The sequence below is a fragment of the Pipistrellus hanaki genome, assembly GCF_964339955.1.
Source record: "Pipistrellus hanaki genome assembly, chromosome: 14".
Taxonomy (NCBI): Eukaryota; Metazoa; Chordata; class Mammalia; order Chiroptera; family Vespertilionidae; genus Pipistrellus; species Pipistrellus hanaki.
In genome coordinates, this window is record NC_140516.1 from 38299710 (window position 1) to 38314111 (window position 14402).

The 14402-nt window shown below is 37.7% G+C and overlaps 1 protein-coding gene across 5 annotated transcripts in view; it reads left to right on the plus strand.

Annotated features, from left to right (window-relative positions):
* SLF2 (SMC5-SMC6 complex localization factor 2) overlaps nucleotides 1-14402 on the plus strand; it is a 40932-nt gene that overhangs the window by 9210 nt on the left and 17320 nt on the right. For 2 of the 5 annotated variants that reach the window (XM_084903767.1, XM_084903769.1), the window contains exons 5-11: nucleotides 2341-3290; nucleotides 4266-4336; nucleotides 7633-7755; nucleotides 8144-8311; nucleotides 10137-10239; nucleotides 12204-12279; nucleotides 13054-13195. In XM_084903767.1, the coding sequence (XP_084759893.1) occupies nucleotides 2341-3290; nucleotides 4266-4336; nucleotides 7633-7755; nucleotides 8144-8311; nucleotides 10137-10239; nucleotides 12204-12279; nucleotides 13054-13195 (1633 nt within the window). Of the gene's footprint in view, nucleotides 1-2337; nucleotides 3291-4265; nucleotides 4337-7632; nucleotides 7756-8143; nucleotides 8312-10136; nucleotides 10240-12203; nucleotides 12280-12454; nucleotides 12522-13053; nucleotides 13196-14402 lie in introns of those variants that run through there. The other 3 variants (XM_084903766.1, XM_084903768.1, XM_084903770.1) reach the window with 2 other exon arrangements.

A 14402-nucleotide genomic window follows, 5' to 3' on the forward strand; every position in this document is an offset into this window, starting at 1 on the left:
TTCCATCTCTTCCTTCCTCTCTGAAATCAATAAAAATATCTATTTTTATTTAAAATAAAAGAATAGTGAAAATTTTGCAGTAAATCCATTGCCCTAGATATCTTGCAAAAAGAGAGCCTACCTATAGTATCAGTTCACCCTCCTCTAATTCTATATATTAAAGCTCAAAGTAAGCTAATTTTCCCTACACTTTGCCAACAAATACTTTTTTTTTCTCCTGGATAAGTTTGCAGTTCCTGAACAAAGCAGGAATTTCTTCTCATTACTAGCTATAATAAACGTCTAACTTCTCTAGGAAAGTGGAACAAAACTCAAACTGGCAGGTCTGTAAGCTACAATATCTTTCTTATAACCTTCAAACTTAAGGTAATCAATATACATCTGTCCCAAGTGTTCCCTTTTTCTTAGTTATTTGATTTCTTATTCTGAACTATAAGAAATCCCTAACCTTTTTTATAGGGCATTTAACCTCAGAAAACTTAGTGGGCATGAATGATTTCTTCAGGTAATAGATATCTGTAGAAAAATTAAGCATTTGTTTAATTGATTTTTTTATTTTTATAAGATGGATTTTCCAGATTATATATTGATCAAGGTATACAAATAATTGCTTAACTCGAGGTTTTTATTTATTTTTCTTTTTAATTTGTTGAGGATTTGGGGACATGGGGAATCTGTCCATGTGCAGAAAGAAACTTGACTTAGGGAAATTTGATTTTTGAGAATGTTAATTATATAAGTAGTGAATTTTTAATGAATGATAATTTTTTGTTGTTAATCTTTACTGGAGGATATTTTTCCATTGATTTTTAGACAGAGGGGGAGAGACAGAGAGAGAAACATCGATGTAAGAAAGACACATTGATTGGTTGCCTCCCACATGTACCCCCAACCAGGCTGAGGAACGAGCCTACAACCTAGGTGTGTACCCTTGACAAGAATCAAACCACGGACCCTTCAGTCTGTGGGCCAACACTGTTCACTGAGCCATACTGAGTCTCTGAATGATGAATTTTAAGAGTGAGTTAATGAAACCACATTTTTAAGCAATAAGAAATTTTTAAAAACTGGTTAACTCTAACATATGTGGTTATGCAATTGCTTCTGAATGAAACTGCTAACCCAGCTTATATTAGTTGTCTAGGGCTGCCATAATAAGTACCAAAACATAGGTGGCTTAAAACAGAAATTAATTATCTCATGGTTCTAGAAGCTAGACATCTAATGTTAAGGGTATCAGTAGGGCCATGGCCTCTCTAACAGCTCTAAGGGAGGATCCTTCCTTGCCTCTTCTAGCTTCTGCTGTTTGCCTATAATCTTTGGCATTCCTTGACTTAAAGATGTATCACTCCAATCACAGCATCTTATCCCTATGTATCTTCATGTCATCTTCCCTCTGCATGTATGTCTTCATGTCCAAATTTTCCTTTTTATATGGACACCAGTCAGATTAGGACCCACCCTAATGACCTCATTCTGATTTGATTGCCCCTGTAAAAGGTCACATTCTGAGGTTCTGGGAGTTAGGACTTCTACAAATCATTTTAGGAGCCACAGTTCAACCCATAACGTAGCTGAAGACTAGAGCAATACCTGGGAAAGGATAAACAAATACTAGGGAGAAAGACAAATTATTTTATTTAATTGAGAACTTAAAATGTGTCTGCCTTCACCATATGTGTGGGGGGTTTTTTGTTTGTTTTGTTTTGTTTTTTAATATATTTTATTGATTTTTTTACAGAGAGGAAGGGAGAGGGATAGAGAGCTAGAAAAGTCAATGAGAGAGAAACATTGACCAGCTGCCTCCTGCATACCCCCCACCGGGATGTGCCCGCAACCAGTGTACATGCCCTTGACAGGAATCGAACCTGGGACCTTTCAGTCTGCAGACCAACACTCTACCACTGAGCCAAACTGGTTTCGGCCATATGTGTGTTTTTAAGGTCATATAAATTTAGTATAGAAGTGTTACATTTCTGGAATCAGGTAGTCCTTGGTCTAACAAAAGGGTGTATGTAACCCTTTCCTTGATATAAATGCACAGTTTTTTATGTTTTGGAGAGTCACACCTTTAATTCTACTTAGGTAGTAAACTTTTAATAGTTTTGGAATGAAAATAAGCATTTGTCATCAGCTTTATGTTTCTTGAACTGACCAGTGTTTATCAGTTTAAAAGAAATGATAGTATTAACTCTCTTTCTTCATTCCATATATGATGAATAATCTCAGCCTAAACTTTTAGATTGTAAACATTTGACAGGTTGTTCTATACATTGAGTAAACTTAACTAAGATAGAAAAATATGTTTTCACTAATCTAGCAAAAATTAAATTTTAGCAGGCTCTAAGCAGAATAAATTCCCTGACAAAAGAAAAAGGAACTCTGTGGACTCAGATCTGAAAAGCACAAGAGAATCTATATTGCCTAAAGCAAAAGAATCCTTCCTTGAGAAGCGTCCTGATGGACCACATAAGAAAGAGAAATTTATAAAACACATTGCACTGAAGACACCTGGTGATGTATTGCGCTTGGAAGACATAGCCAAGGAACCGAACGAAGAAGCTGACCGCTCCACTGCAGGCTTGGCACCTTCACATTCTGGCCACCATTCTTCAAGGAATAGTGACCAAGTCCGTGTGGCAAGTACCAAAGAGACTAAGATGCAGAAACCCCACTTACCTTTACCTCAGGAAAAGTCTACAGTTAAAAAGGCTAGCAACCTTCAGAAAAATAAAACTGCTAGCTCCGTGGCATCAAAGGAGACAAAACTTTTACCTTTACTTTCCCATGACCCGAGTGCTGGTTCCTCTCGGACACCATTAAATTCTAAAAAAGATAAAGAACGTTCTTCATCTAAAGAATGTTCTGGGCATTCTACAGAGTCCTCCAGACACAAGGAACACAAAGCAAAGACTAATAAGGCTGATTCTCATGTACCTTCAGGGAAAATTTCAGGGGGCTCTTTGCATTCAGAATATGGCACTCCTACAAAGTCTCCCCCGGCTGCTTTGGAAGCTGTGCCATGTCTCCCAGCACCTTCAGATAAAGCCCCTTCAGATAAAGAGAGTTCAGGAAATTCTAATGCAGGTAGCAATGCACTGAAAAGAAAACTAAGGGGTGGTTTTGATAGTGATGAAGAAAGTTTAGGCTACAACCTAGACAGTGATGAGGAAGAGGAAACATTAAAATCCCTGGAAGAAATAATGGCTTTGAACTTCAATCGAACTACATCTACGGGAAAGCCTCCTGCTCTTTCCAAGGGGCTTGGATCTCAGTCATCAGACTATACAGTAAGTTATTCTATAACATTTATCTTTACTCGAAGAGGGAAAGATGGACTGATTATGAAAGAGGGATAGCATGTTAGAACTTTTTTAAAACCAGTATTTGTTATGAGTCATAATTGCTCTGAAACTGATAGAGTTTTTGTTTGGTTAATGGGTTTCCCTCCCATATCTTTAGTTTTATTACTGTAAATCAGTGGTCTCCAAACTTTCTTGATCACACACACTTATTAGTAAAACAATTTTTGAGCATGCACCCCAATGTATATGTATACTTACAGGTTAATACATGTATCACTATACTATGTACTTTCTAATGAATATGCAAAAAAAAATTTAAAGGAAGAAGAAAAAGTATTTTCCTATAGACTTTATGTAGAAGTTACTATAGACTAAGTTCAACTGGAGTTTCTATAGAAGTTCCATGTAAATAGAAGTTCTATTATTTTCTTCCTGCACCCCAATGGATCACCTTGCACACCCTCTGCTTTGGAGACCACTGCTGTAAATGAAGGTAGAGTGTAGAATGTTGTTAATTGTGGTGTGCAATTTTATTTATAAAGTGCTTCATTCTATCTTGGGAATAAGCTGAATTAAATTCTAGTATGTCTGTAAAATTTGGTGGGGAAGGTGTTAATGTTCATGGTAACACCCAAAAATTAACAGTTTGATTCCACTAAAATAGGATTTAAAAATAAAGATAGGGTAGCTATGGAGCCTTTGGGTGTTTGCAGTCAGTTCCTAAGGCTAGCAGTTTTTTATAAATAGTGCCTTTCCTAGTAGATGGAAAAATCAAATTGCCTGTAGCACAAAATACTAGATTTAAAGCATGATGATGAAAATTCTCTTTTAAGAAAGGTATTCTCCTGGCCCAGGTTATTGAAAGAGATAATATCTTTAGTACTCTGAATAACTTAAAACATCCCAGTTCTTCTACTAAGATATGTTATAAAGTATTCCTAAAATTTCTTCTTGTTTTAGGAACATGTTCATAGTGGAACTTATACAAATACTCTAGAGCGTCTAGTGAAGGAAATGGAAGACACACAAAGGTTAGTTAGCATCATGACTACCTTGCTAAATTTAACATGCTGTTTCAGAAATAAGGTATTCTTGTTTATAGTGTGGATCAGAGGTTCCAGCTTTTTATGGTGTACTCCATTAACATAAATTTCTTTCTGCTTATCACAACTGGTACCTAACAGCTGAAATATATATTACAGAGAGGAAGGGAAAGGGATAGAGTTAGAAACATCGATGAGAGAGAAATCAGCTGCCTCCTACACACACCCTCACTGGGGATGTGCCTGCAACCAAGATACATGCCCTTGACCAGAATTGAACCTGGGACCTTTAAGTCCGCAGGCCAACACTCAATCCACCAGAGTCAAACCGGTTTCAGCAGGTAGCTGAAATTCTTGATCAAAAGCCTTAGTAGAGCTCAGCTGATGTGGCTCAATTGGTTGAATGTCAGCCCATTGCTCGTTCTATTCCCCGGCAAGGCACTTGCCCAGGTTTTGCATTTGATCCCCAGGAGGGGGCATGCAGGAGGCAGCCAATTGATGTTTCTATCTCTCCCTCCTTCCTCTCTCTGTAATCAATAAAAAGTTCTTTTTTAAAGCATTAGAATTTTTGTGTTTTTTTATTATGATAAAATATATATAGTAACATAAAATTTACTATCTCAATCACTTTAAAATGTACAGTTCATCAAGTACATTTATATTGTTGTGCAACCATCACCACCATCTATCCCTAGAACTTTTTTTTTCATATCCCTAATTGAAATTCCATATCCATTAACCAATAACTCCCATCCCCTGGTATAACTATTGTTCTACTTTCTGTCTCTGAAATTGACTATATATCTCATATAAGTAGGATTATAAGCATTTGTCCTTTCATGACTGGCTTATTTCATTAGCATATCTTTAGGGTTTATCCATGTAGCATGTGTCAAAACGTCCTTCCATTGTAAGGCTGAATCTATTGTATATAGATACCATATTTTGTTCATTCATCAATGGACACTGAGGTCGCTTCTATTTTTTACTTTTAAATATTACTGCCATGAACATGGATATACAAATGTCTCTTCAAGTATCCACTTTCAATTCTGGGTATATACCCAGAAGTGCAATTGCTGGATCATATGGTAATTCCATGCATAATTTTTTTAGGAACTGCCATACTGTTTTACATAGTGGCTATACCATTTTACATTTCCACTAACAATGCACAAGGGTTCCAGTTTCTGTATATCCTTCCAAGCCTTGGTGTTTTCTGTTTGTGGTTTTCTTTTTATAATAGCCAACCTAAGGAGTATGAAGTTGTTATCTCATTGTGGTTTTTATTTGCATTTTGCTAATGAGGTTAAGCATCTTTTCATGTCCTTATTGGCTTTTTTGTAGCTTCTTTGGAGAAATGTCTATTAAGATCCTCTACTCATTTTTTTTAATCAGATTGTTTTTGTTGTTAGCATAGGTTAAAAAAAAAATTATATATTTTATTGATTTTTCACAGAGAGGAAGAGAGGGATAGAGAGTTAGAAACATCGATGAGAGAGAAACATCAATCGACTGCCTCCTGCACATCCCCCACTGGGGATGTGCTCGCAACTGGAATCAAACATGGGACCCTTCAGTCTGCAGGCTAACGCTCTAGCCACTGAGCCGAACCGGTTTTGGCGGTAAAATTTTTTTAAATGTTTATGCCTGCCTAGTCCAAGTTTTGATACCAGCATAATTAGACCTGTTATTTATACACCAAGCTACTCTTGTAAGGAAAAGTTTAGTTATGACTGACACCTCCAATATGCACACACAAAGAAATAAAAAAGTTTGAGGGTAATAATAACCCCAATGAAATTTATGTGACTAATTGCATACTACTTTTGCTAATGAGAGAGGGTAAATATGTTCCTTATTAGTTCAAAGTATATCCTTGAAATGAACTCTGAGAACTTCACTAAAAGCTCAACTGGCTTGAAGATGTTATATGTGTCTCAAACCTGATAATTAAATATCTAGATATAGGAATTGCAGTTATTTACTAGGTCAGAAGTGTTCCCCCTTCTGAGTATAATTAGAGGAATTGTTTTTATATAATTATTTAAATGTTTTATGAATTCATATTATTTGTAATGTCAAAGCTGATGTTGCTTATTTAAATTGAACATTGCTCATACCAAACATAGAGATGCTAGTTTGATGTGATGATTGACTGTTTCCTGTGGTATTAGAGTAGTACATTTTACTGGTCATTTACTATTATATTACACTCATCTACTATGGGGCTGAAGCTGGGAACAAGGACCTCATTAAAATAGTCTTGGTGAGTAATATAAGCAAGGAAGGACTTTAGTGCTAGATTCTGACTTTGAATTCCAGCTCCTCACATTGTCAACTTGATTAAGTTAGCTTTTATGTCCGTTTCCTCATGTATAAAAAGGGTAATCATGAACTACCATATGGGGTTGTTGTGAGGGTTAAAAAAAAAAGTCAATACATAAGGTTAGTATAGTGCCTGTCACATAGCAAGTGCTTGGTAAGAATTAGATGGTGATGATGATGATAATGATGATGCCAATAATAATGACTACTGCTGCTATAGAAAGCCTAGTTAACAATATCAGGTTGTTGGTGTATTGGAAGTCAAATGAGCATTAGAGATTAAACATTGAATTATTCCTTCCATTTTTTCTTCCCTTTCTCAAAATGATTTGGACATCATTCTTGAAGTCCTAAATTTAAAGTAACATTTAAGTATTTTATGTGATGGAATACTATTCTAGTATCATACTGTAGCTAGATAAAAGCCTAAGACCTAAAATTGATTTTTTTGTGTGTGTTTGTGTGTAATGAAAATAATATATACTATATTAAACATCATGAATTATTTGGGAGACATGATTTAATCCATAGTGTAAACAAAGTTTATCTTATAACTATATATCTATCTATATATATAAAAGCCTAAGCCACTGGCTGGTAGCTATGACATGCAATGACCGCTAGGGGGCAAATGCTCTGACCCTTAGCTATAATGCACACTGACAACCAGGGAGCAGATGCTCAACGCAGGAGCTGCCCAGCTGCAGTGACTTAGCAGCTGCAGTTCTCAGGTGACACCATCCTGGGGTGTGTCACCCGAGAAACACCCTCCCACAATCCAGGACCCTTCGGGATGTCAGAGAGCCAGTTTCACCCGATCCCCGCAGGCCAGGCCAAGGGACCCCACTGGTGCATGAATCCATGCACCAGGCCTCTAGTACTTAATAAGAGTTTTACTAAAGTTTATTTTTATTTTTAGGGCAAGCCATTTATTATAACATTCTTTCAATTCTCAGGCTAGATGAACTACAGAAGCAACTACAGGAAGACATTAGGCAGGGCCGAGGCATTAAATCCCCAATCAGAATTGGAGATCAAGACAGTACCGATGATGAGGATGGCCTCTTAGAAGAGCACAGGTATACCGTTTTTTCATAATATATATCCTGTTAAGTATATACACTTTTAAGTTTTTTCTTTGTAAAATAATTGGTCAATTGATGGTTATTTACTTGGTGGATAATCTCTGATGGGTTTCTAATCCATCTGTGATGAATTTGAAAGGCAAATGTTAAGGCCACGTTACATCATTTGTCTTTCCTCCTGATTATTTCTTTTCACACACATTTAGTGGCTTTGGACTAATAACTAGCAAAAAGTGAGAGGAGCAAAACACCTGTTTTCATGCCAGTCTTCTAATCTAGGATTACATTGGTCCTAAGAAAAGTTTGTTTTACACTCAACTTTTAAATATAAATTTAAATGCAATATAACTGTTTGTTAATCAATAACTTTTTTTAATTTCAGGGAATTTCTAAAGAAATTTTCAATTACAATTGATGCTATTCCTGATCATCATCCAGGTGAAGAAATATTTAATTTACTCAATTCCGGAAAAATTTTCAATCAATATACCTTGGATTTAAGAGACTCTGGTTTTATTGGACAAAATGCTGCAGAAAAGCTTATTCTTAAGTAAGTAGAAAAACAGACATTTTACTTTTTCACATATAAAAATAACTCGAAGAGTCTGACTAATGTAACCTTCTAAAAGATTAATTTCTGTTAATGACCTATCCAGTTTCTTAATTCTCTTCCTTACTACAATTACTTCCCTATTGCCCTTTGTATTTTATTATTTAATTACTAAGGCCTGGTGCATGAAAATTCGTGCACTGAGGGGGGAGGGGAAGGGGTCCCTCAGACCAGCCTACGCCCTATTGCAGTCCAGGAGCCCTTGGGATGTCCCACTGACAGCTTAGGTCCACTCCCCATGGCCTCCCTCTACAGGAGGTGACTGGAGGGCCAATCAGGGCTGTGCAGGCGACGAGTGGCCAGCCCTGCCCCCCATTGTGCCACCACTGCCAGTAGCCTCCCCCTGCGTGAGGCAACCCCGACCCCAGCGGGCCTGAGGAGAGCGAGCTGCCAGCCCCGCCCTGTATCACCCCACTGGTGCCACCATCCATGGCTTCCCTCATCAGGCAGGCAATCAGGTGATGATGCCAGTCCCTGTTTCCCCCTCCCTCTGCCTGCTGGCATGTGCCTTGGCTGGCCTGGCGCCACCTGCTTGCCAGCCCCATGGGGCGGGGGAGGGGACACTCACCAGTCACTCCATTGTTTGGTCAGTTTGTATATTACACTTTTATTATATAGGAGGATAGGACACAGTATAATATAGTCATTTGGCACATCACATGCGTTTATTAGTTAGGATAAGATCCTCCTATATAATAAAGAGCTAATATGCTAATTATTATACTCCGGACAGCAGAATGACCAGTGGGAGGGGAGTGGAGCCATGAGGGCTCAGAGGCTGCCAAGGCAGCTGGGGCTGCGAAGGCCTACCCTTACATGAATTTCCTGCATCGGGCCTATAGTCAGTATGTAATAACAGTGACTATTGAAATAATAGGGGTTTCATGGGCACGGACAAGGGCTCAATGAGAGCCTGGGGCTGGAGGCAGGGGACGGGCTGGAGGGGTCAATGGGGGGAAATAAAAGGACATAAGTAATATTTTCAACAATAAAGAATTATTTTTGAAACATTACCAGGGGCTTAAAAAAAAATTTTTTTTTTATAAGAAAGAATTCAAAGATAGGATGTCCAGAGCTGGAGTTTTACCATATAATCTTTCTTCTTCACCATCCTTTGCAATTAGTTTCGTTAGGTGTTCCTGGAGCTCCAGCCTTTGCATTCAATTTTTCGGAAATCCCATACAGCATTTCTAGTTATGGTTAGTTGGATAGAGCTTAGTCAACATGGCCATACCTACCTATAGGGAAGGCTGGGAATGATTTTTATTTCAGGCAGCCAGTGTGCCCAGCTAAAAATCAGAGTTTGGATACCAAGAGGAGAGGCAAGGATACATATTGGGATAGGCAATTAGCAGTCTCTATTACCATGCTTTTCTCTCCAATTACCACAAAGCTAATTTCTCTCAGTGCATGATATCTCAGATCCAGAGAGATCACATTAATTCTGGTGCTGAGTTTTATGAAAATACAAACCCAAGCTAGCAAAAGCAGATCATGTCCTGAGACTTGATAGACCTTTCCTGTTGATAAACACTGCCAGCTAATGTAGATCTATCCAATAAATAAATCTAGAGCCAAGCCAACAGATTGGATCAGTTTTAGGCCATCAATTGAATATGTTTTATAAATAATCTAACCATTGTAGTGGAATCTACCCAAGCATGGACTTAAGGATGGTTTGCTTGCTCAGTTCCCTGATTATGTCAGATATGATGATAGAAGTTTCTTGTCAACAGTCATATTGAGTCTACTTTATTTTTTTCAGATCAGGAAAAACCGATCAGATTTTTTTGACGACACAAGGCTTTCTTACTTCTGCTTATCACTATGTCCAGTGTCCTGTACCTGTGTTAAAGTGGCTGTTTCGGGTAAGAAAAATGTTTGAGGACTATTGCTTCCAACTGTATTTCCTAGTCAAAAGCAAACTTTTAAAATATAATCTTATTTGAACACTAGGGGCCCAGTGCACAAATTTATGCACCTTGAAAGGAGCTATGGGCTGAGAGGCTTCGGTGAACAGAGGGGTGGGTCTCGGCCCATCTTCTGTGACCCCTCCCAATCCCTTTTACCACAGTCCTCAGTCCCGTCTGCTGGCAGCCCCACTCCCGCTACCACAGCTCCCATGCACTGACAGTGACGACCCCTCTCACACCCACTGACTATGGCAGGGGTCTTCAAACTACGGCCCGCGGGCCACATGCGGCCCGCAGAGGAGTCTGATCCGGCCCGCCAGGTTTTTTGGGCAGTGAGCACAGCCGAGGTGTTACAGTAGGAATTAGTAGTTCATATAGTCCGGCCCTCCAGCTCTCTGAGGGACCGTGATCTGGCCCCCACTTTAAAAAGTTTGAGGACCCCTGGACTATGGCATGGAGTGAATGGGGCCAGCGCCAGCAGCAGGTGAGAGTGGGGCCAGTACCATCAGTGAGTTTGAGTGGTGGCTGCTGCCCTAATTGCCCCTCAGGAGCAGAGGGAGGTGGAGAAGCCCTCACGGGTAATCAGTGCCGGCAGCTGTCATTCGCACCTGCTGATGGCACCAAATGATCAGACTGGCACTGAGCACTGGCAGCGGTGCAAGTGCTAGGTAGGACCACAGCATGCAGGAACAAAGTATTTTCAGTAACCACCCAGAGGCTTGCCCTGATGACAGTGACTGGTGCCCTCTCTTGGTCTCGTGCCCCTGCTCACCTGCTCCATCCTGCCCCGGCCAACGCCTGCCATGTTTCGTACACGCCCCGAGGTGGTCAGTGCACATCATAGTGATCAGTTGTTCGATAGTTCCGGTTGTTCGGCCGATCGGTCTATTTACATATTAGCCTTTATTATATAGGATTACTAGAGAAAAAAACTACTGTAACACATCAAATCCATAATTTCAGTGGATTAGAATGAGGCAAAAGAATCAATATAGCTCTAACCAGTTTGTCTTAGTGGATAGAGCATCAATCTGTGGACTGAAGGGTTGCAGGTTCTATTCTGGTCAAGGGCATGTACCTTAGTTGCGGGGACATCCCCAGTAAGGGGTTTGTGGAAGGTAGCTGACCGATGTTTCTCTCTCTTCGATGTTTCTAACTCTCTATTCTTCTCCCTTCGTCTCTGTAAAAATAAATAAAATATATATTTTAAAAAAAGAATCCATCTAAAAGGATTATAAAGAAAATACTAATGCAGGTAATGTGTAGGATAGTCAATAATATTGTACCTGGGACATACATTACTAAATCACTGTTATACTTAGCTTCAGAAAGATCTTCTAATGCTTACGTACCTGGGGGTATTTGCCCCATTTTTATAGAGGTGCCTGCATACATTTTTAGGATTTGACTTGACTAATCTTTCCCCATTCATTTCTTTTTAATGTAAATCAAATGGAATGTTTCTCCTCATTCATATCTAACTATTAAATCCACCTCAAATAATTATCTTAAATTTTGTATTATCCATATGGTAACTTTATAAATATCTAGTGATATCAGAGAACTCTATGATATATGAAGTGAGAAGTGGGACTCAAAAATTATTATTTTATAGTTTCAAATGTTGTATTTGTCTTATTATAAAAGAAGGTTTTAAAAATAACATGTGAGAATGGAAAAGGCCCTGACTTCAGAATGAGACCTGGATTTCAATTCCAGCTGCTCATGTATTACGCTGGGTAGAGTATTTAATCTCTCCAAGCCTATTTGCTCCTGTGTGTGATGTATGACCACTTCCTAAGGTTTTTATAAGTATTCAAAGAAATGCACATAAAACACCTGTTGTATATGTGGCTGGCAAATAGTAAATGCTTATGTTTTCTTTCTTCTCCTTAATACTCTGTCATTCATCTACTTAGATGATGTCAGTTCATACAGACTGTATTGTGTCCGTGCAGATTTTAAGTACATTGATGGAAATAACAATTAGAAATGGTGAGTATATAATGGTAATTAGCAGTATGAATTATTGGTTGATATGTGAATGGTCTTTTTTGTATTGTTGAAAGTTACTAGTAGGATATTTGGGAATATAGAATAAAAATTATTTTTGTAATCTAAAGTCTTTAATAATGAAACGCCACCAAAAATGAGTATCTGCATTTTTCTAGTTGTATAAGATGTTGCAAGTGGCAGCCCTTACCTAATATTTACCAAGTCATGGCTTACTGTGCTAGGTAAGTAGAAATAGTTGCAAGCTTATTTATTTAGTCAATTAACTTTAATTGGCTCTTGGTGAGCCACAGTATTATACTAATTGTGCACTAAAGCAATTGATAGTGTCTACTGCAAAATTGACAATTGCTTTTTTAAACCTTTGCGATCTCTTATAATGAAACAAGCATTGTGATCTAGCTGTCTTACTTGTTTTGAGGATTATGACACATAGGCACTGGTGATGGTAAAGTCACCCTGTGCGAATAGTAGTTGGTATTTTATCATTGTTATTTCTGTCTTTTCAAAATGTATTGCTTCCTCCTGAGTTACACCCTTTTATCCATCCTCTCTCAGATACTTTGTTCATAAATGTCATTTCTTTCATATTTATTTGAAATTTTGTAATTTTTATATGATCATTCTATACAACTATATTGTTAACGTATCATTACCAGTTGTCATATAAAATCACTATAATAATCCATGTTTCACATGCAAACTATCTTGCAACTGTGAGTTTGTGAACTCAGATAAAATATTTTCTTCTACTAGATACCTTCAGTGATTCACCAGTTTGGCCTTGGATCCCATCATTGTCTGATATAGCAGCTGTGTTTTTCAATATGGGAATTGATTTTAGATTTTTGTTTCCTCTGGAGAAACTTCAGCCAGACTTTAATGAAGACAATCTAGTGTAAGTTTCTCTTCATAATTAATGCCAAAAACATTCTTTTAAACAATTTTTATATAAGAATAGTTAATAGTCATTCTTTTAATAACTTTAATATCCGTTCTTGATTTTTTTAAAAAATCTTTCAAAGTTCAAATGGATCTTGAATTAGATACATTAACCTCTATCTTCATCTAAAGCCATCATGTTTAACAAGGGAAAAATAGAAACTTTTTTGAAATTCAAAAACACAGTAATAATATTTTACCTGTTTTCTGTTTTGCTCTCACTTTGTTCTAGCCAAAATATCTGCTTGTTCTTTCTATACATTAGCCATTATTGCATTAGTTCTTCTTCAGACTGACCCCTTAGTTCCATCCTCAGTGTTTCTCTGCCAAAATATTAACTGTCTTACTTACTGAAACACTGTTTAAAAGACAGTCCATCTATTGGGGGCAGATTATGGTACATTAATAATAATCATCACTACTACTAAAACATATTGCTTAGTATGTGCAAAACATGGTTCTAAGGCTTTTAATATGTAGTATTTCATTTAATAATCACTACAACTATTAGTATTTTCATTCCCATTTTACAGGTAAGTCAGGCATAGAAACATATTAAGTAACTTGCCTAAGGTGTATAGCTAGAAAGGGAAACAGGACTACCAAGCAGATATTTAATTAAAATAAAAAGTTCTGCCGAAACCGGTTTGGCTCAATGGATAGAGCGTCGGCTTGGGGACTGAAAGGTCCCGGGTTCGATTCCGGTCAAGGGCATGTGCCTTGGTTGTGGGCATATCCCCAGTAGGGGGTGTGCAAGAGGCAGCTGATCGATGACTCTCTCTCATCGATGTTTCTAACTCTCTATCTCTCTCTCTTCCTCTCTGTACAAAATCAATAAAATATATATATTTTTTTAAGTTTAAAAAAATAAATAAATAAAAATAAAAAAGTTCTTCAGATATGCAAGCATCTCCATGATATATATTAAGTGAAAAAAGAGATGTGCATAACAGAGTAGTATATAATATGCTAACATTGGTATTACAGGTGTGTATGTGGTGGGGAATACTCATATTTATTTGTATATGCATAAAACACTTGTGGGAAAAAAAGGACTAAAAGTAGAAGTGGTGGTTTTATACTCTAGACTGGGAGTATAATTCTTCACAGCATACTGTATCTGGCTACCTCTTGACTTTTTAATCAGATTAAACAAGGAAATA